The 20,903-nt window shown below is 36.5% G+C and overlaps 1 protein-coding gene across 2 annotated transcripts in view; it reads left to right on the top strand.

Annotated features, from left to right (window-relative positions):
• Positions 1–6,846: 6,846 nt before the first annotated feature.
• The window catches only part of GAS2 (growth arrest specific 2), a 124,969-nt gene continuing 110,912 nt past the window's right edge, over positions 6,847–20,903 (top strand). For both annotated transcript variants that reach the window (XM_022583748.2, XM_089915036.1), the window contains exon 1: positions 6,847–15,962. In XM_022583748.2, coding sequence (XP_022439456.1) covers positions 15,818–15,962 — 145 coding nt within the window. In that variant the 5' untranslated portion in view covers positions 6,847–15,817. The remainder of the gene's footprint in view (positions 15,963–20,903) is intronic.

Below are 20,903 nucleotides of genomic sequence, written 5' to 3'. Positions count from 1 at the left end.
ACATCATCAGATCTGGGACTCCAGGTTGCCCGCTCACCCTGCAGATCTTGGGACCTGTTGGCATCCATAATCACATGAGCCAATTCTGTATAATAAACATCTTTCAGTCTCTGGGCTATTCAGTCTGCTCAGGCTGCAGGAGCCAATTAGGAAGATGCCTTCCTTGACTCTCATCTGTCCTCTCCTGCAGCTAAAGCCAAAAGAAAAGAGGTAATTTCACGTAGAGTTTGAAACCTTCTCTTGACTTTTCCTGCTCAGAAGCTTTTTCTCAATGTCTTCTGCTGTGTTCTTAGTGTGAGTTCTTTTTCACACTGCTGTAAGGGATTTAACGTAATTCTATGTGATGTGGAACCCTCAGCACCAGGGGCAGCTCATCTGGTTGAGTTAGGGTACCTGACGGAAACAGTCTCCTCTTTTCAAAAATGATTTAACTTTTTTGTCAGAGTATTTTATTATTACATTTAAACATTTTAGCATACATTTATTTAATGTGTAGACCCTCCCCCCTCCTTAAAAGAAGGAAAAAAGAAAGCAAGGATGGAAGGAAGGAAGGAAAGAAGGAAGAGCGGAAGGAGGGAAATGAACACAGACTTTCAAATCAGTCAAACTCAGACATGAATCTGACTCTTAACCTGTGCAGTTTAATAGTTCATTTTTCCTATTAACCTATGATCTGGTCCTGCAACTTCATCTTTATATAAAAATTACACAGGGCTTCCCTGGTGGCACAGTGGTTGAGAGTCCGCCCGCCGATGCAGGGGACATGGGTTCATGCCCCGGACCGGGAAGATCCCACATGCCACGGAGCAGCTGGGCCCGTGAGCCATGGCCGCTGAGCCTGCGCGTCCGGAGCCTGTGCTCCGCAACGGGAGAGGCCACAGCAGTGGGAGGCTCGTGTACCGCAAAAAAAAAAAAAAAAAAAAAATTACACAGAGGTTCAGAATGACTCTCCATGGAGAGTCAATAATTCCAATTAGACTCCTGATCTCTGGGAGCAGACCATTTATTTGTTTGTAACTTAGTTACAATTCCAAATATTTTTAGGTCTTGATTTAAGCTTCACTAAACTGAAGATTTCATAAACTAGGAAAAAAGCCTTGGTATTATGACTTCATTTTATACTTTAATCCACTTGCAACACTGTATTATAACTTGGCATTTTGATATTTTCATGTTTTGATTTTTTTAATCTACATGCAAACAGATTTTATTAACATTTAAATAGGATGACTATTACATAGAAATACATGGTATTTGAAATGCTTTTCATAGGATCAGAATATTTATTTTAAAAAACCATTCTCTATAAAGATAAGGACAAAGTATTAGGCAATAACCAAGATGTCTTTGTAAATCATCAGTAGTGTTTTGTAATTAATTTCCCATTCATAATTTGAAATTTCCTCTTAAATAAAAGGAGTAACAAATCAAAAAAAAATTACACAGAGGAAGTGGAGAATGAATGATTAAATAACGAATGAAAAAAACATGGATATCTAAAAGGGTATAAAATGGAATGTCATAAAGTGGGGAGGAGAAAAAGATTCAGAGAAAGGACACATAAAATTTGCTGATCTTCTGTATTTTTAATGATGAGAATTTCCTTATCCCAGGGGATTATTATAATGAGTAAATAACATGATTTAGGCCGTCAATTAATAATAAAATACCTAACCTTAATTTCACACTTGTATGTCAGACAGTAAACTAAATATTTTACATGTATTATTTTATATAATGCTCAAGACATGCCTATGAGAGGGGCTATTTGTTAACCCCACTTCACAGTTGTGGAAACTTATAGTTAGAAAGGTTAAGTAACTTGCCTATAATTTTCAGCAAGTAAGTGGAGAAGCTAGAACTTGACCCTGGTTTTATCTGTCTCCAAATCTGGACTCTTAGTTATTATTTCAACTGTGGTAACTATTATTAGTAGAATTTAATATGTCTATTCCTTGGCAGCTTTGGTGGGAGTAATGGCTGGTGAAATCTCTTTGCAAATGGCTCTAGAGTCCAAGTGGCTTTGGCGACAGCAGCAGGATGGCAACACTTCCTTCTGCCAAGAGAAGCCCCACCGACCCTGACCCCTTTCTGGTGTCAGAGTATCTCTCCACATCTCTCACTTTGAGTTAGGTGTGCTACCTTTCTTGTCATATTGCCTGGTCTACTATTTGGTACTAGAAAAGCCCTTTGATGAGATAAATTTAAGAGCCATTTCTCTAAATGCTTAATATAAATCAGCAGTGGCAAAGATTCCATGTTTGTGAACTAAGTTATAGTTTCAGTAATGGAAATTTCAGCAAGTTTTCTCATCCTTCAACAAAATACAGATGATCCTCAGCTTACGATGGTTCAAATTATGATTTTTTGACTTTAAGATGGTGCCAAAGTGAAATGCATTCAGTAGAAACCAGACTTCAAATTTTGAATTTTTATCTTTTCCCAGGCTAGTGATATGCAGTACATTACTCTCTCATGATGCCGGGCAGCCACAGCTCCCAGACAGCCATGTGCTCACTACTGTAAGCAACCAATACTTTTACAACCATTCTTTACCCATACAGCCATTCTGTTTTTCACTTTCAGCACAGTATTCAATAAATTTCATGAAATATTAAATACTTTATTATAAAATAGGCTTTGTGTTAGATGATTTTGTCCAACTGTAGGCTAATGTAAGTGTTCTGAGCATGTTTAATGTAGGTTAGGTATATTACATGTATTTTTGACTTATGACATTTTCAACTTACAATGATGTGTTTATCGGGATGTAACCCCACCATAAGCGGAGGAAGATCTGTAATCCTAAATTTATCATTATCAGGATTAAAAATAAATGGATAACTGGACCACGGTCTACCTGCAATAGAGTTCCAAGAAATGTGACAGTAAAATTTCACCTATAATGTAAATTTTTCTATTCACAATGATGCAAAATTAATAGCTGGTGCCATCTTTACAGAGGAATTTCCATTTAGTTCCATTTTGATGGGCATAGTCCTTCCTTCCTGTATCTGTCCCATCACCCAGTGACACCCGATTTTTCCCTTTTAGATATTCAGTGGTTTTATGGTTCATTTATTTACTCATTCAATCATCCAGCACCCTTGGGTTTGGTGCTGTGCTGAGCACTTGATAGGTAACTTGTTCCTGCTTTCCAGGGACTCACAGTTTAGTAGAGGAGATATATGCATATGAAAATAATTGTGATAATATGTCCTAAATGAGATATAAAGGAAATAGAAAAATTCCCAGAGCACTGGACCCAGAGGCACAGCAATATTTTATCAGGGAGATCAAGAGAACCACAAAGAGGATGACGATTAAGCTGGTCCTGGGAGAATGAATCTGATTTCTTCAAAGGGAGAAAGTTAAAGGTGAAGATCATTCAAGTCAGCATGTGCAAAGACATGGAAGTATGAGGTGTACAATGTTTGGGATATTGTGACGGACATCACATCATCTACCTCTGAGAATATATATGCATGTCTGTTTTGTTCTTTATAATGAAACCATCTGTTCATTGATGCCCTACCTCAATTTTGATGGATTAGCTTAGTTTCTAAGTCAGATTTCTTTTTCAAATTGTGGGCTTTGAAATAAATTTAGCAATTCCCCAACAACATTTCTTTTCAACTGAATGGCATAGAAAAGACTAGAATAAAGCCAAACAGAAAAATAACAGAGTGCATTAACTGAGGAAGGTAAGTACTGTTTTGTGAAACATGTTTTGGTTGTGTGTCTGAGTGTGTTTTTATGTGTCTGTTCCATAATGTATTTCTTATTGTGGGTCACAATAAAAAAAGTTTGAAAGCCACTGAAGTAGTAATATTTTCTATTACTTTTCATTGCACTCATAGTATTGGTTATGATTAAACCTTGAGTCCAAGTCAACCTTGATTTTTAATGAAGTGACAAGTGACACAGACTGACCTCATTTATAAGCCTGGCACACAGGCAAGCATCTGTTTTACTGAACTCTAGTTGCATTTAACCAGATGAAATTATTCTAACTTGGGATGAAACCATCATTTATAATGTTATTTTAACATTATTTTTCTATTCCAAGTTCCAAACTATTAAATTAAAGACAATATATAAAAATCTAACCAATTAGCAGTAAGCTTCCTAAGAGATTGGCTTCTTCTATAATGGTCATTTGTTCATTCAACAATTATTTATTGAGTGCCTACTCTATGCTCAATGGTATTTTAGATACTGGAGATGACAGTCGTGTAAAAGAAAGAGAAGGTTATAAAAGTAAAAATATTTTATCTTAAACATTCATATTAAGTTCGAGCTTCTTGCAATTAGGATGGCATGATATTTTAATAAAAGATTTTGAAACAAGCCACACAAATATTTGGAAAAATAAAAAACACGACTCCAACCTACACAAGAAAAATCACATAACAGGATATATTTCATAGGATATTTTAAAACTAGACAAGATAGATGGCATATTTCATAAAATGATTTCAATCTATCCCCTGTATAAAAATTAGAAGACATATGCTCATATATAACACACAGTTTGCAAAAATATGCGTCTTCCCAGTAGGGAACAGATATCTGTGCTACTGTTGTGTTGTACTTTTAAAGTTTAAAGTTCTCTGTTGAGAGTAAAGCAATAGATGTTTTAAAGTTGCATATCAAACTGAGAGTATATCTTGAACTTTTCCCGTGAAATTTCTCCCATTTAATTCATTCTTTGTAGTTTTATACATGAATACTGGTAAAAAGTAATAGCATTGACTTTTTATCCCTAACAGTATTTGTAATTTCCATACTAGGACTTATAAAATCCATTTTGTTTGCCTTATGAGATTTAAAAAAATTTATTTCAGTGTAAGTCAACTGAAGGCCTGTATCATGGGCCAAGATGCTAGCTAGGTAGGGAAATATCAACATATTTTACATCACTGATAAACTATTTCAATAAAACATAAATAAATGTTTTCACTTATTACATTGCTTTATGCATTTCTTCAGCACTATTACATGTCTTCATGCTGCTTTCTGTATCATTTTTCTCACTTGCTTCTAAAGCTATCACTTGCCATCTTTAAGTGCCCTTTCAAAGCTATTTAGGGATATAAGAATGTCTTGGTCACCCTTGGAAATTTATTTTACTTTAATCTAGTGTCTCTTCCCACATTATTTATTTCAAAATTCCTGATAATCTCCATCATCTATTGAAGGTTTGTCCCACTTTTCAGAATAAGTGCGTTTATATTATTTCCATGAGTGGGGGGTGAGGGGTGAGGAGAGGGTAACCTATAAATGAGGAAAAAAATACTTTTATTGCTCATTTTAAACATATATGTATATATTCATATATATACACACATATATATATATACATTTAGAAAAAGGCACAGTTCATATTGAAGACAATGTTGAAGGTTTAGAACACTGAAAAACGTAGTAACCCAGGAATTCTTAATATGAAGTCTTCAAAACTGTGATAACTTAAAAAGGAAAACAATACTATGTTTTCTTTAAATTTGGCTTGACTTTTCCTTTTTATGCCATTATGTTTCAAGAATGTATTTAGACATTTTTCACCCCGTTAGGTGAGGCATTTGCTTCCTTCACCTCACATCAGGGAGGTTATCATTGAGTCAGTTGCACTATGGTTTCCTAAGACAAATATGTTTAGGTTGAGACCAAGGCAAGAAAATTCTTGGATGAAAAGATTTTCTGACAAATTTTTATAAGTGACTGATTGGAATACATAAGTACAAATTTGATTTTCAAAAACACAAAATAAAGATCAAATGGAAATTGTTACAAATGCTGAAAAAAATTTAAATGAAAACACTACTTTGCTGCCTCTTCAGAAATCTTTTGTATTACTTCTCTTTTGTCACCAAAAGAATACTCAGCACAACTCATAGGTGCTAAGGGAGAAAATACATATTTCTCCTAGTATTATCCTTTTGGCTTTTGCTAAAAAGGAAAGAGGATCTGATATAAGGCAGAATTTAAAATTAAAAATACCTGGAAGAAAGGGGCATGAAAGGGAGTAATTTGAATGATTATGTTCTCCCAAAGCTTCTGGAATCCTCCTTATTTTCCCAAACTGGGTTTAACATTGTCCCTTAATCAACAAAAATATTGTCTTTACACTTTGCTTTTTATAATGTCAATATTGAATAATGTGACAAGAATATTTATACAGAAAGAAGAGGAGACTATGGGCTTTTGACAATCTAGGTGTTAAACTTTTTGAACTCTTATACCCTGAAGATATTGAAATTAACATTTATTGGCTGATGATATTTTGATCATGAAGAATTATTAAGGATGTTTGATTTTACTTAAATTTTATAGGTTCAGAAACTAAGAGTTCTTTGTTGGGCCTGTAGTAACACTCAGATCTATCTGGTTAAATTTTGAAAATTTTTATTATCAGAGTGATTGCTCAAATTCATCAGTAACCTGTTCTGTATGTTTTGTTGTTCTCGTTGATGTATATCTAAGCAGTAAGATAGGCCTTTTTATAATGCTGTTTCTCCTTAAAATGAGGAATGGCTCTTTTCCCTTTCTTCCGGGAAGCTTAAGGAGGAATATGGAGCTAACTGCAGTACCCAACTGAACTAAAATAAAAAGCTTGGAGTTCAGCGCCAGCAAACTTTTCCATCTGTTTTCTTCCCTTCTTCATTATTTGTACGGCTACTACAACCAAAGAACTGATGCAGTTTCTAGCTGTTTTAGAGCAAATAACCATTTCCAGATGAAAGCAATAATAAGTACAAAATGCATTTTTTTCAGTTATATCTAAAATTACCCACATCACTTTGCTATTATCCATCCACAGGTAGTTTCTATTTTTGGGGGGGGTGGGCTGGGTGTGTTGGTACATTGCTCACCATCTTACACATGATATCCAAGAGAGGACTAGAATACCTGTGCCACACGATCATTGGATAGAAATGCTTGTGAAACTGATGAACATGGAAACGACAACAACAAAAAAGTATGATCATTTTCACCTACACTCCACGGAAAGTAGTATCCTGAGGCGATTAGGACACTCAACAAGAGGTCACATGTCTGTTAGAGGTGAAGCAGACACTTGAACATCTGTCTGCTTCATGGGGAGACTTTTCGTCTCAGAATACATACCCTAATAAACAACAGTTGGAGAAAATTGTCTATGACATTCAACATAATACTGAGCTGAGGCTGAGAGAAGGAAGGGTGGAACTGTATTTCCTTTTGTAAAGCGAAAACAGCCGTGAAATACAGCCTCTTCTAAAGTCTGATATTTAAAGGGAGTTGTAAGAAACCAAATTGTTCGATTTTAACGAAGAGTGGCCAAAGTTACTGGTAAGCTCATGCCTCCGAGTCTGCAAAATCACTGACCAGGAAAGCAAAACTTTCCCAACACCCAATTTTAATATTGTGCTAAAGCCACTGACTTTGTTAAAACCTCCGAGTTAAATATGATCCCCTCCCCACCCCTCTCCCCCCGCCCTTTAGGTTAGTGTTTGGGGGACCGGGAGGGGGCCGGAGCTTGGCCCCAACCTCGGAATTGCTGCCAAGGGCTTGTAATACAATCTCTCCCCGTTTGAAGGTTAAATCAGTGTCAATTGCGTTTGCTGTCCACCAGAAAAAGTAAGCATTTTACTTCCGCTCGGTCTATGTGGACTGATGAAATGTAGGAAATCTGTTTCTGGCAGGGGGAAAAAGTCGTTTTCCCAAACAGCACCGAGAGGAGCCATCAGAGAAGTATGAAGAGGGGCAGCGCAGCTGGAGCTGCTGCCGCTGCCGCCGGGCTGGTGGGGTGCGGAGAGCGGCTGACGCAGGACCCGCGCCGGGAGGGGGCCGGCCCCGAGACGCTGCAGGAGCCGAGCCGGGAGCCCCGGTGCCCCTGAGAGCCGCCAGCAGCCCAGCTCCGGACGCGGGGGTGAGCAGGCGGGCGGGCCCCGCTCTCCGCCGCCGTTGCCGCGGCGTGAGCGCTCTGCAGCCCGGCTTGCGGAGCCCCGGCCTCTGCTGCACGGCTGGCGGCAGGGGAGGGGGGCCGTCGTTGCCAGTAACGTCGGGCACGCGGCTGGGAAGGGTGGAGAGCCTCGGACAGCCGGACGGGCTGTGGCGCTCGGTGTGTGGTCACTGCAGTGGGTGACTCTCTGACTCCCTGGAAGCGACCATGTGTTCCTCATCCCTATTGTGGAACAGTCCAAATGACCGCCGCAACGAAGAAACCCGCTGGGGCGGCTCAGCCAACCGGGGACAGGAGTGAGGATTTCTCCTTAGCACAACGATTGTAAAGACACACATATGCATTTCGTGCAGAAGGGTCTCTGTCTGCATGCTCAGCGTTGTCCCTTATTGAGGAGAGGAAAGCGGAGGGGGGATGGTCTTAATGGATTGATCCTTATTGCTTTACTTGAGTCAAGGAGGCCGGGAAGGGGGGAAAGAGCACGACACGCGTGATTTGGGGTGATGCTGTCTTCCCCTGATGCGTTTGACAGAGTCGAGCTTTTGCTACGTGAATAAACAAACGCTAGGCTAGCCTATGAATCAACCCCCTTTGGGGCGATTTTTTTTGCCTGGTATTGTTCTTCTCATCCAAAGAGCAAGGTTTTGGAATCTGAAATTATTTGGGGAGCATAGGAGCCAACTTGGCTTTGGAGGCATTAACGATTCTGGCAAGATTAAATTCTATCAGCCTAATAAATTGCCATTAGCCTAGTCCAGACATCCGAAGTTTCTACTGTCATGAATAGAGGGGAAGCAAAAGCAGGGGTTAACAGATTCTGTTTTCTACCTTTCAGTACAATTGGGGTGTGTGTGGGGGGCGGGGGGATTGTCCACTTTCCTCCAGTTAACCTTTTTGGAAATCAAAACCTTTCCTCTCTCCCACCTTCTTCATCTTCATCCTCTTACAGTGAAGAGTTTGCAAAACTTTACTGTCTCTCTTGTAAACTCCTCCCTCTCCCCAAGCACCCTCTCCTACAAAGCTAGATCAACTATGGGAGATCTTATGCCCAGGAAATAAGATCTGCATGTGCACAGGAACACCCATTAGGCCTCCTAGTGTTAAATAAAGGCTCAGACAGGTCGGAGGTGCCAGCCAGGCAGAGGAAATCCACCTTTTCTCCTCACCTATCCCCTGAGATTCATAGAGACAAGGCTGAGGAGGCCTCTGCTCACTGGTTTTCTTCCCCAACATCTTAGCAGTGTGGACGCTGATTAACTCCAGCTGGATCTGGTTTGCCCAGCCTGTCTTTGAAATTGATCAATGAGTTCCTTCTCGAGGAATGCTCCCCCCTAACTGTGGAGGAGGAGGTGGTGACTGTGGCAGTCCTCTCCAGCATGGGCATCTTGGTTCTCAGTGCCTAAGACAAGGTAAGGGACAGATATCTGAGGCATGGGACAGGCAGCCTTTGCAATGCACCTTGCAGCTTTAGTACACGGCTCCCTGAGTGGGCTCTGAAAGGGAAAGGTAGCTTGTATTTCAGCCTGTGTGCTACTGAGCTTGGGGCTTAGTTCTTCATTTTAGTGTTACACACCATACTTTTGTGATGTGGACTGTGCTTTGCTGGGAAATAAACTCACAAGGCAAAAGTTATTTCATCTGGTGCAAAAGGTACTGTGATTGCCACTGAGTGTCCTAGTATCTTGGTAAGAAATTTTAGTTAAACTTGCAGGTATGGAAGAATGTCAGGTCTTATATTAATCCTAAGTATGTTATGCATAATTTTAGAATTTTGCTTCAAGCCTGCAAGCCTGCTTTATATTTATAGACTTCGGGAGCCTTTGGAAGGCCAAAGTTACCTTGGTTGAAACCAAATAATGAGGCTCTAACAGTTTGTTTGCAGAGGGAGTTGTTAAAACCGGAGCTGGTGTTAAGGTAATTTTGGTATCTTTGTGGTTTTGATATGGTGGCACAGAGATCCCGCTGTTTCTTTTAATTTCTCCTGGACGACTATCAAGATTTTCTACTCAGTGTTTTCTGACTAGAGAAAAGAATTGGAGTAAAGGTAGAAAATCTCTCTTGGCAAAAAGAGTAAGATGCTTGTGTAATTTTTCTGTCCTAAATGTTTTCAGAGTCAAAGCAACTGAGTTTTTGCTAATGCTCTCCCCTTACATCAGAGTACATATATATTCAACAGAATGTAGAACTCTGCTAGCTCTCAACTACACTATAGTTACGTAAAACAGAAATCTTTTTATTGCAAACAACACACACATGGACACACACACAACAACATCTTCTTATGAATTAAGATTTACTTAATCAACTTAGGTTAAATTTTGATGTAAGTCCTCAAACATCCTAATCGATTAATGACTTTCAGGTGATTTTTCTATTCAAATTAAGTTTGAAATTAATCTGGTAGGGGTCCAGAAACCTGAGCTAAATTGTTTGGAAGAATACTTTAGTATAATTAAAAAAAAAAAAACTTAAAAATCTCTAATGCCAAGAAAATATAAGAAATTAGTTTCCACTCAGTCTTAATATTTTGGTCATGATTTGAGAAGGAATTATTATTGTAGGTATACCATCATTTGGTTCAAGACAAATCATCATGGGGCTGCAAGATAAGAAAAAGATTCCTGGAAGAGAGTTAGCATTCCTTGAGTTTGGGCACCAGAAGGGCTGAGTAGGGTACTTTTAATGACTAACTAGACTTGTTACTTTGGCCAAAATGTCTTAGGCTTCCAGTCCCTTATTAATAACCAGAAATTTGGCTGGTAAATCTTCTAAGGTCCATTTGAGTTTAAAGATTTTATTATATAATTAGAAAAACTAGTAACGAGTGTCATTTTGCCTTTACACTTGGTGCTTTTTAATTTCGGACAAGTTGCTCCCCTTAGCCAGAAGTGGAGGTCCATTTACAAGATCTAGAATTACCTTTCTGATTACATTTTGGACTTTTATTTTCTGTTCAGATTCTTAGGTTAAGATTTTACATTCATGACATTGGTTGAGAATATATAGCTTTGTAGATATATTATTGGTCAGCCAAAGTGAATCACATAGGCGTAAAGAACTCAAAATGGTGAAAGAGCCATCTAGAGCTATCCTTGGTTGTTAATTCTTTGAGTCTAGTTTGAAAGATAGCATTTTCTCCTTCCAGATTATGGAAGGGTGTTTGGCTTAAGGTGTTTTTATTTTTTTTAATTGTAAAAGACAGTGTTATTGGCCTATAAACTTTGTTTTCTTAGTTTCACACCCATAGCACACAAAACTGACTAGACAGAGGGGAGGTCGATGCTCTAAATCAGAACAAAGGTGGCCTTTAGTGAAGGGACCCTTGACTGTGGGTTCATTAGCACTCTGTTTTAAATGGCCACAGTTAGGTGACTTTGTGGGGGGGAAGGGTGTGGTGACATCCTTTCACATTTATTTTGAGAGGCATGGCATTCCCCTTTCTTAATAGCTTATGAGTCTTTGATGCCAAAATGAAGTATAGTATGTTACCAAAATTTGTTTTTAAAAACATGTAAACTACCCATCTTGGAGTTCAGCATTTCACTCATCATCCTGGGAGTTTCACCCCTCTCAATATGAAGAAAACTTGGGATTTTCCATTATTTATGGTTTTATTTCATCAATTCTTTATCTGTTTTCATTTCTCCCCCTGGCCTTTGCCATTCCTTAGTTATCTAGAGTTCTACAAAATATTCCTATTTTTGTTAAAGAATTTCTTTTCTTTTTAAAATAAGTCAGTGGAAGCTTTATTTTTGCATATTTCCTATGGTGATGATTTCAATTTAGCTAGTGTTTGTTGAATATAAAATATATGCCAAATACTGACACAAATATTTCATCTTCACACGTATATGTGAGGTGTTAACCTCCATTATACATACTGGAGAACTCAAGTACAAAGAGAAAAAGTCATATAACTAGGATAGAACAGCTACTAAATGGCCAGGTAGTAGAGCCAGTATTTGACCCCAGGACTCCTGATTCCAGCTCTAATATTCTATTAATCACGCTTCTTAGCAGAATTTCATATCAGACAGTAGTGATATAATGTTTATCATTTTATTCTTATTTTTCTGTCTTTCCAATTTATTTTCCATGCAATATTGGGATACTTTTTTTATCATATGGCAACAAAGACTAGATAGAGGTAAACCAGAAACCATCTTGGTCATAATCGAAGCACACCTCTAGGTGGTGAAAAAGAATACTTTTTCCTCAGAGTCAAAACTATGTCTTCAACTGGGATTCTGGAACAACAGACTAAACAGAATCTTTAAAACATGTGATATTGTACTTATGGAGTCATTAATTTTTTCTTCTTCCCCTGGGCTGGTTCAAGTCTCATCATATTCATAATGGTTATTCCAGAATCACTTCTATGGAAAGAAAGAAAAAAACACACGCACACACATTCTTTGAAGAATTCTGTATTAAGTTTCTGCATGTTTTTCCCTTTAAGTTTTATTTTTCTGAATTCCAAATCCTGAGGGTTGAGTTATCCATTTTTAGATAGACCCATAAAGCTTGGAGAAGCCATAGTCTGAAGAAGGCATACAAGCATTTGAATCCTTACTCCTTTTTTCAAAGCGATTGGCTTTGCTTAGTAATTACTGAAGTTACTTATCAAGCTTTTTAAATATTTAGGTTGTATGAATTTTAATAGTAACATCTTTCAGTATTTAGATATGTTATACAAAAAAAGAAGTTTCTCTTTCTCCAAAACCTATTTTTTTTCTTCAAGTCAGTGTATCATTTCATTTCCTGTCTTAAAAGCTACCCCTTGGTATCTCTGGTGGTTTTCGAAAATGTTTGAATGAATTCAAAAGATCAAAAATGACCTTTGTCTTGTAATTTGTTCTTTGTGATCTAATTCAACTCATTCAGATGGATTAAACATTTGTTGAAAATTATAAAAGGTTTATAATCCTGTAGTGATCTTTTTATCTGGGTAATATAAATTTATTTGACCTTTGTTCACCACAATTTAATCATTTCATTTGGAAACTGCTTCAACATGGGGTAATTCACACTCCAAATTTTGATCCGGCTAGCTGGGTCCATTTTCATCTTTTCTATTCATATCTCAGCTTTATTTAAATCCAAGACCACCATGTAATGACTTTCAGCTAAACCATAGAGCCATGCCAAGTTTGGTGGTGATTTAAAATGTGAAAAAAGGATCAGAAGAATTTGGATCAAAATCCTAATTTTTTTCAAAAGGGACTTAAACAGAAGAGTCCCTATCTATGACAGTGACTTAGGTGTCTACATATTTGGCATATGTTTCATTGTTTAACTTCTATCAGATGCTAATTACCCACTAAGCCTTTCTCCTACCTTTGCCTTCTGGGAAAATATAACTCTGTTCTTTCGTTTTTTTCACTTTACATATAATTTTGATTATATACAAAGCAGCGTAACAAACATTGCTTAGTTATTCTTATCGTTTTAACTTAATGATCATCTGTAGATATTAGAAGATAGTTTAAATTACATTTCTGGCAAAATACAGGACAGACTACATGAGAAATAAATGTGCCACTGTCAAGGAAAATAAAAACTTCACTGTTTAGAAGCATTGAGGGGACAGATTGTGTCCCTCTGGCTCACTGAAACTGTTACATGCCATTAGGCTTACTGTAAACTATCCCTTGATGAATTCTTTGCTGGACAATGAGCTTACGAATCTGAGGTGTCTTCTTGCTTTTACAAAGCAAAATAGGACTCTGATGCTTAAATGGAAGTTGCAGAGAACATAATAGGATGTAGGTAAAGTTACTGAACTACCACATCTCACTTTCAGGAAAGTAGCGGGAGATATTGTGTCTTGAGAAGAAAGGCATTTTAGAGGTAACCCTTTTAAGATTTCAATTAGTTATTTAAATGTATGAATCATGTGCTTAAATGTATTATTACTTAAATGTTTGTTTCTGAGGCTAGCTAGCCTGTAGGAATCCTAACCAACTACTGGGAAATGTTTTGTTTTCCTGGGGTTGGACCTATTTTTTAAAGAACTGGGGCAAAAAATGTTTTAGCCTTCTGGTTTAGTCACAGGGTTTGGAGAATCTTTAGGACTTTATATGAATAATGTCATGATTAACTGCAAAAGAAAATAGACAATTGTGATCTTCTGGTCCCTGTAATGACAATTTAGTAGCATATGACAAGGTATATTAAAATGTTTCACATTTTCACTAGTTATTACTTTAGATGACTAGATATACAGAGATTTATGGAAGGTGTTTTCAAAGAAAACTTACAGTAATTTTTTTCTGCAAAAATTACTTCAAAGCATAATTTCTCTGGAAATTAAATTGTCTGTGCTTTTAAATTATATATTTATGACACTTTTTAGGTGTTTAACCATGCTCCCAGCAGTCTTTTCTAATGCTACAGCAAGATGTTTGTGAGACTGTCGCATTTTACAGTTTTCTGAACACCAATGTCTTATTTTGTTTAAAAGCTGTCTTTAAAAGACAAAAATTAACCTAGGCTAAGAGAATTAGAGTTTGAGATTAATTGGAAAAGAATGCTATGTAACGTTTCAAATGATAAAACTGACAAGGGTATAAACAACTTATACTGGTGAACTTAAAATACCATTAGTAATAAATATAGCTGAAAACCCCATTATATCATATAAATCTTACTTTTTGTCATTTGCAAACATTTTCATTTTCATTTCATTCAGTCATAATGCATTTGGTTATTTTATAGTCACTATTTGCATACAGAATGGAGTTCTACACATAAACTTATGAGTTTATTACCTTCCTGCTCCAATATTACATCTGTAGTCTTAGGTCCTATAAATAATGCATACAATAGTACTACATTTAAGGCCAAGTATATATTCATACATCTTTTCTGCAACCCACGTAGAAGACTGTGTTACTCATAGGTTAGTGAAATCATCCCTTACTGTGTAGATATAAGATATGTAATGTAATTACTTCTTTGCTAAACATGAATACAAACAAACCCTAGTATGCAAAACACACTAAGTGAGAAGGTACAAAGTATGACAAAAGAAAACCTGTGACAATATTTATTAGAATTACGGTGTAATTCCTGGGTTATAACGTGGGTTCCTGATGACACTATTTTGTAAAATGTGTCATTCTGAAAGCAGTAATGGTCTTAGAATAAAGACCCAAGTTCAAGCCTGACTGCCGTGATCTAGCTATATGATCTTGGTTGAGTCACCCTTCCTCTTTGGTTTTGTTTTCATTAACTGTAAAATAAGAGAAGTGTAGTAGGGACTCTAAAAGGATGCACTCCCCCATGTCCCACCCAATCCTCTAAAGTATAAGTGCATGATTACTTGGCCATCTGCAAAGAACCAAGGGCTGTGCTTAATCTCATAGGTAATAGTTTTAAGAGTAGTGGTCATATGTTTATAAGAAATTTTGCAAATACTGTTATTGCTAGTATTCAGTCCTAAAATTCAGTGGAAATCGATGGCTTCAAAAATTAACCCAAACAATGGGAGTTTACAATTTGGATACCAAAATTTTAATCAACCACTTTTTATTGTTTTTGAATAAGTAGAATTTCTTTCCTTAGAAACTGTCGTTTTTCCAAATATGATGTTTTACACAAGCAGAGAGCTTACTGTTTGATTTTTCTGTTTGACCTTTGACAGCTGCTGCTTCCTACCAAGTAGTTGGTCAAAAGTGACAGGGCCAGTACAAGTAAAGCAAACAGTGTTTCATGGGGGTTTAATAATTAATAACCTGACTTGTCATCCGAACTTCCACAGATCCTATTCCTTACTGTGTCATTGGCAGTGAGATTTTAACAAGAGAAGTCTGTATAAAAAGCAATTGCTCTTTTGTTTCCAAAACAGGTATTACAAGTGGATAAATAATGTGCACTGCTCTGAGCCCAAAGGTACGCAGTGGACCTGGCCTCTCTGATATGCATCAGTATAGCCAGTGGCTGGCCAGCAGACATGAAGCTAATTTGCTACCGATGAAAGAAGATCTGGCCTTGTGGTTAACCAATCTGTTAGGTAAGGTTATAAGATCTCATTTTGTCATCAAAGATAACAGGTTTATTCTCCCTGCTCATGTAGTGTCCTTCTCCTAAGCATATGACACCACTTTAGAGAGAAAGACTTTCATTATTTGCATTTTGCATCTGGGAGACCTGAAGCATATAGAGAATTTAAATGAATTTCCCAGTGTCTCTCACATTAACTGTGCTTCGTAATTCCAATATCATGCATTGTAACTGTGTGGTCAAATTGCGTATTTCATCTATACCCTTGCTGATCTGATTTATTTTTACTTTTCTTTCATGCAACTGACCAGTTTGGCCTATTCTTTTGACACTGCACACGGGCCACAGTCTGTGAGATCTGGCTTCTAAAGCTAGATTTCGTTGCCCTACTTTTATAGCACACCTTCTAAATCTGCTGAATACCCAGACTCTGGAACAATAACATCTATCCTTTGTCCAAATGAGCTGACTGGAGTCATCCAACCTTGAACTAAAATTTTTCTTTTCATTACACTTTTGTTTTTAAGTATTCTTCCAAAAGGACGATCTTAGAGAAAAATGCTACCTCATGCTAAGGCTGCCTCTTTTTTTGTTTCCGTTGTGCTGGCATATTCAGAGTATACAATTTCAGCCATATGCAAAGTGGAATCATACATTCAAAGGATCATCATATAAAGCAATGCTTTTTCACTAGTAATTTTTCACAGAGAACAAAATTGTTTTAAGACCTGAAAAAAGGATCCTTGTAGAGTCCATAAGATTTGAATATTGAGTAAACATAGAATTTGCATGGTGCTTTATCATTTACAGAAAGGATTTCACCAATATTATTTTATTATTGAAAGGATTCCTTCAAGGTAAGTGTTGTTATCGTCACTTTCTAGCTGCTGAAACTGAAGAGTTTAGTGAAGAGCATAGTGCATCTGTAATTTTAGCAAGGTTTGACAAGGTTTTAGCACATTTGAGCAAGATTTTTCTTTTTGCTCACCATGGCTCTGGATTTTTACATTGCTTTTGCATTTTTTAAGCCTTTATCCTAGAGTTAGATCTTTCCTTTTTCCTTACTGTGTGCACATGCTTTTGACAATTCTATGTAGTCTAACCAGGGCTACCGCATATGGAAATGCAGGTGGTGCCCTTTGCAAGGGAGCCCAGTTAAAGGGTAAGAGAAGAAATGCAGAAGGCATCCTTCACATCCATCACTCCCCAGAAAGACCCTTCACTGTGCTATGGAGTGATATCCACCAGAAGGAAGGGCTACCTTTCATTTATACAAGGGAAGAGCATTTTTATTTATCTCCATTATATAGAGGATGTCAATTTAGCCTAAACAGATGGGTTTCCTCCCTCTTTTGTGTGTTCACTAATTATTGTTATATTAGTATTTTATTAACTTTGAGCTGTTTTCAGATATGGGCTGTCACAGCATGGCAGTATAGAAGTTAAGGCACAGACTTGGAATGAACTGCCTGTGTTTGAACACCAGATGTGCCACTTAACTGGCAATATGATCTTGGGCAAGTTATTTAATCTCTCTGTTCTTTAGTTTCCTCATCTATGAAGTGGTAATGACAGTAGGGTTGCTGTGAGATTAAATAATTAAAATATGTATACTACTTAGTGCCTGAAATATCATAACTCTATATGTGGTGGTGTTATTCCATTTATATAGTTCAGTGATATGATTAATTTGATTTGGTGGGTAAGTTCATTCATTTATTCAACAAATATTTGAGTGTACATCAGCATAATAATTATTTGAATAAAATGGACTCTGGAATCAGAATGCTTGAATTCAAATCTCAGTTCCATCACTTACTAGCTCTGTGATACTGGGCAATTTTCTGAATGCACTGTGCCTGGGTTTCGTCATCTGTGAAATACATATAATACTAGTACCAACCTCATGGGATTGTTGGAGCGTCAAGTGAGATCGTCAGCTTTAGAACAAGGTCTGGCACATAGTAATCAACTAGCTATAGTAAATATACTAGCTATTGTGTTTACTGTGTTTCAGCACAGTCTGCTAAGTGCTAGAGGGTAGAGTGGTGACTAAGAATAGACAGAGTGCCTGTTCTTATAGAGCTTGGAGTAGATTGAACAAGAAATTAGTATAAATAAGTGACTGAATAAATAATTCATTAATTGGACTTGGTATAAACACTAAAAGATATAGGTTGCAATAAAAATGTAAAAACAAGGAGGTGGGAATGGGGCAAATGATCAGAGGGCTTGGGGAAATCATTTTTAAGGGGTCTTATATTTAAAACTGAGATCTGAAGAATAATTAATAGCTAGCCAGACAAAGTGTGGGGAAAAAAGCCTGTGTGGAAAGAATGGCATGTGCGGGATAGGAAGGAGTTTGGCGCCTTAGAAGAACTGAACAAAGGCTAGTGTCAACAGTGTAGATCAAGAGGGGGAGACTTTCATGAGATTTGTTGGGGCTAGAGCGTATACTGCTTTGAATACCATGTCGAGGAGCTTATAATTTATTGCATGCTCAACGAGGAGTCCCTGATATGTTCCAGGCAGGGGGAAATCATGATTATGAGTATAGCCTGATTACACAGGTGTGTTCCAAGGTCCCATGACTTGTCATCAAAAGCATTTTATTTGGTGAATGTGATCATTTACAAAGTAGCTTGAGCAGTGTGAGCAGCCCCAAGACAGCCTCAAAGAATAGAGAGTCAGTGTATGTGTAATGGAAATATCCTTGGACTAAAAGTCAGGAGACCTGGCTCCTAACTGGTGTCAGGAGACCTGGCTTCTGATTCTGGCTCTCTCACTTGGTAAACTTGCCCAAAGTCACTCAGCTATCTTTTCTGGGCTCAGTGTCCTCAACCATAAAATGAAGGGGTTGGAGTAGATGATCTCTAATGTCCATTCCAGTTCCAAAAGTCTAAGTTTCCAAGAAATCCATCTCTTGAGACCCAGTTTGAAATCATCAATATGTATAAACAAGGAGAAAACAGTTTACGTAAATGAATAATCTTTCTTTTAAAGAATAAAAAGGCTAATGTTCTTAATGCCAGTTATTGGTAACACAGAAGCAACTGATGGCTTGTGAAATTTTCTCAGAAAAGAAATCTTAAAAGAATCTCAAAAAAAAAAAGAATCTTAAAATATAGTAAAGTGCCACTTTCTGTTAACTTGAATTCATAAAAGTAGGTAGATGATAGATTTCAAGTAAATATCCTCATGGTAACTTGGAAAGTAGACCAATAGCTTGAGGTTATTTAAAGTGGTAAAACATTCAGAGGTAAGAAAATATGTTATGTACTAGAATGGTGATAATAAGGAAGAGAGAAAAAATGTATGGCTATGTGACAAGATATTTTTACTACACATAATAGATACATTTAGTATTCACGTATTTTAGAAATGGAGTCATTAAAGTAAATTTTAAAATTCTTACTGGTCATTTTGTTGCCTCAGAAATATTTGCAAATTTATATTATACAGCTCTATTTCAATTCTCCATTTTTATCTACTTGAAGGTTAGAGATATCTTGAAGGTAGTTTCAAAGTTGATCTGGTCTCTAGATAAAGTATCTGAATTTTTTGGTGAGGTGGAAATTCACATACTAAATTAAAGCTTCTAACTAGACTTTGCCATTGTAGTGTGGACCTTACTTGTGGAAAGATTTCCTATTTCCTTCTAGCAATACTTGACTAAAATGTAACTTTTTTTCCTTTTTTGCCTTTCAAAAAAAGTAGTAATGATATTCTAAATTCAGGTATTTCTGATCCTACATATAAAATGTCAATTGAAAGGTGGAATTTTTTAAAGAATGCTCACTTTGCATTCAGGTTTTTTGGTGGATAAAAATTATTTGATAGAGAAGAAAATTATTTCATTGGTTCATAGACCAATATTCACATTCTTGCCAAATATGAAGGCATAATACTGTAATTTTCAAGTATTATATACTTACTTAATCAGTAACAATAATAGCGCTTTAGATTCCTCAGCATAAAATTAAAGCAGCAATAGCAAATTTGCAATAGCAAATTTTTAGACTAACTAAAATTTATATATTAGAATATAAAAAACTATTTTATAAGTTAACTAGTTGAGTTAAATAAATTGTCATGATGGTTGGGATTTGTTTATGTGGTAGCATACCAGTCTGATTCATGAGAAAATCATCCTGTGATATTTACTGACTACTTACATATCTTTGTAGTCCAAGTATGTTTTCTATTGATAATAGTTGTCACTATGGAGTTTTATGACCAACACTCAGAAAAGACAGCAAAAGAAACCTGAATCAAGAGAATCTTGCCTCTAAAACATTTCTCTGGCCATTGTCCCCTGCTATACATTAAATATACACATTTAATTTTTATTTTAGGCTTTCTGTTTTGTTATTTTTGTTCATGAACTAGCTATTGCTCATTTGTTAATTAACTATGTCCTTAGGACATATTTGAACATCAAATGATTATACAAATAAGTCTTGGAGAAAAACTTGTTACTTTGAATAAACAGCATGTAATTAAATTAACAGTCCCAGATTATAGCAACTACCCATCATTCGGATAGATGAGGTGCATTCTACAGATTTCATGATTGTTCAAAGACTATTGAAGACTGTTGTTGGTTTAATTTTGAAATGAATACACTAACATAGATGTTCTCAGATTGTTTATTTATTTTGTTTCTTTAATCATTTGAAAATGACTTTTATCTTCAATTAGTATTTGTTTAATAACACTACATGAATCACATGGGAGTATAATTTTGAGAAAAGATTGTAGTTGTTAAGCATCACAGAAATTGATATTGCTCTTAAGGATTTTAGATCGTTAAGATGTAGGCATATGTGTTTGGATATATGCAGGGAATTTGAATAAATCAAAAAATGTATTACAAATCAAGTTAAGCTAAATTGATTTTACTAATATTTAGAAATGCATTATGACAGTTGATGTTATGATGATTGTCCCT

This window comes from Delphinapterus leucas, chromosome 7 (assembly GCF_059928025.1).
Source record: "Delphinapterus leucas isolate spDelLeu-1000000601 "Yukka" chromosome 7, BTC_Dleu_Yukka2, whole genome shotgun sequence".
Classification (NCBI taxonomy): Eukaryota; Metazoa; Chordata; class Mammalia; order Artiodactyla; family Monodontidae; genus Delphinapterus; species Delphinapterus leucas.
The sequence above is the reverse complement of the archived record's forward strand: the minus strand, read 5'-3'. Positions and strand labels throughout refer to the sequence as shown.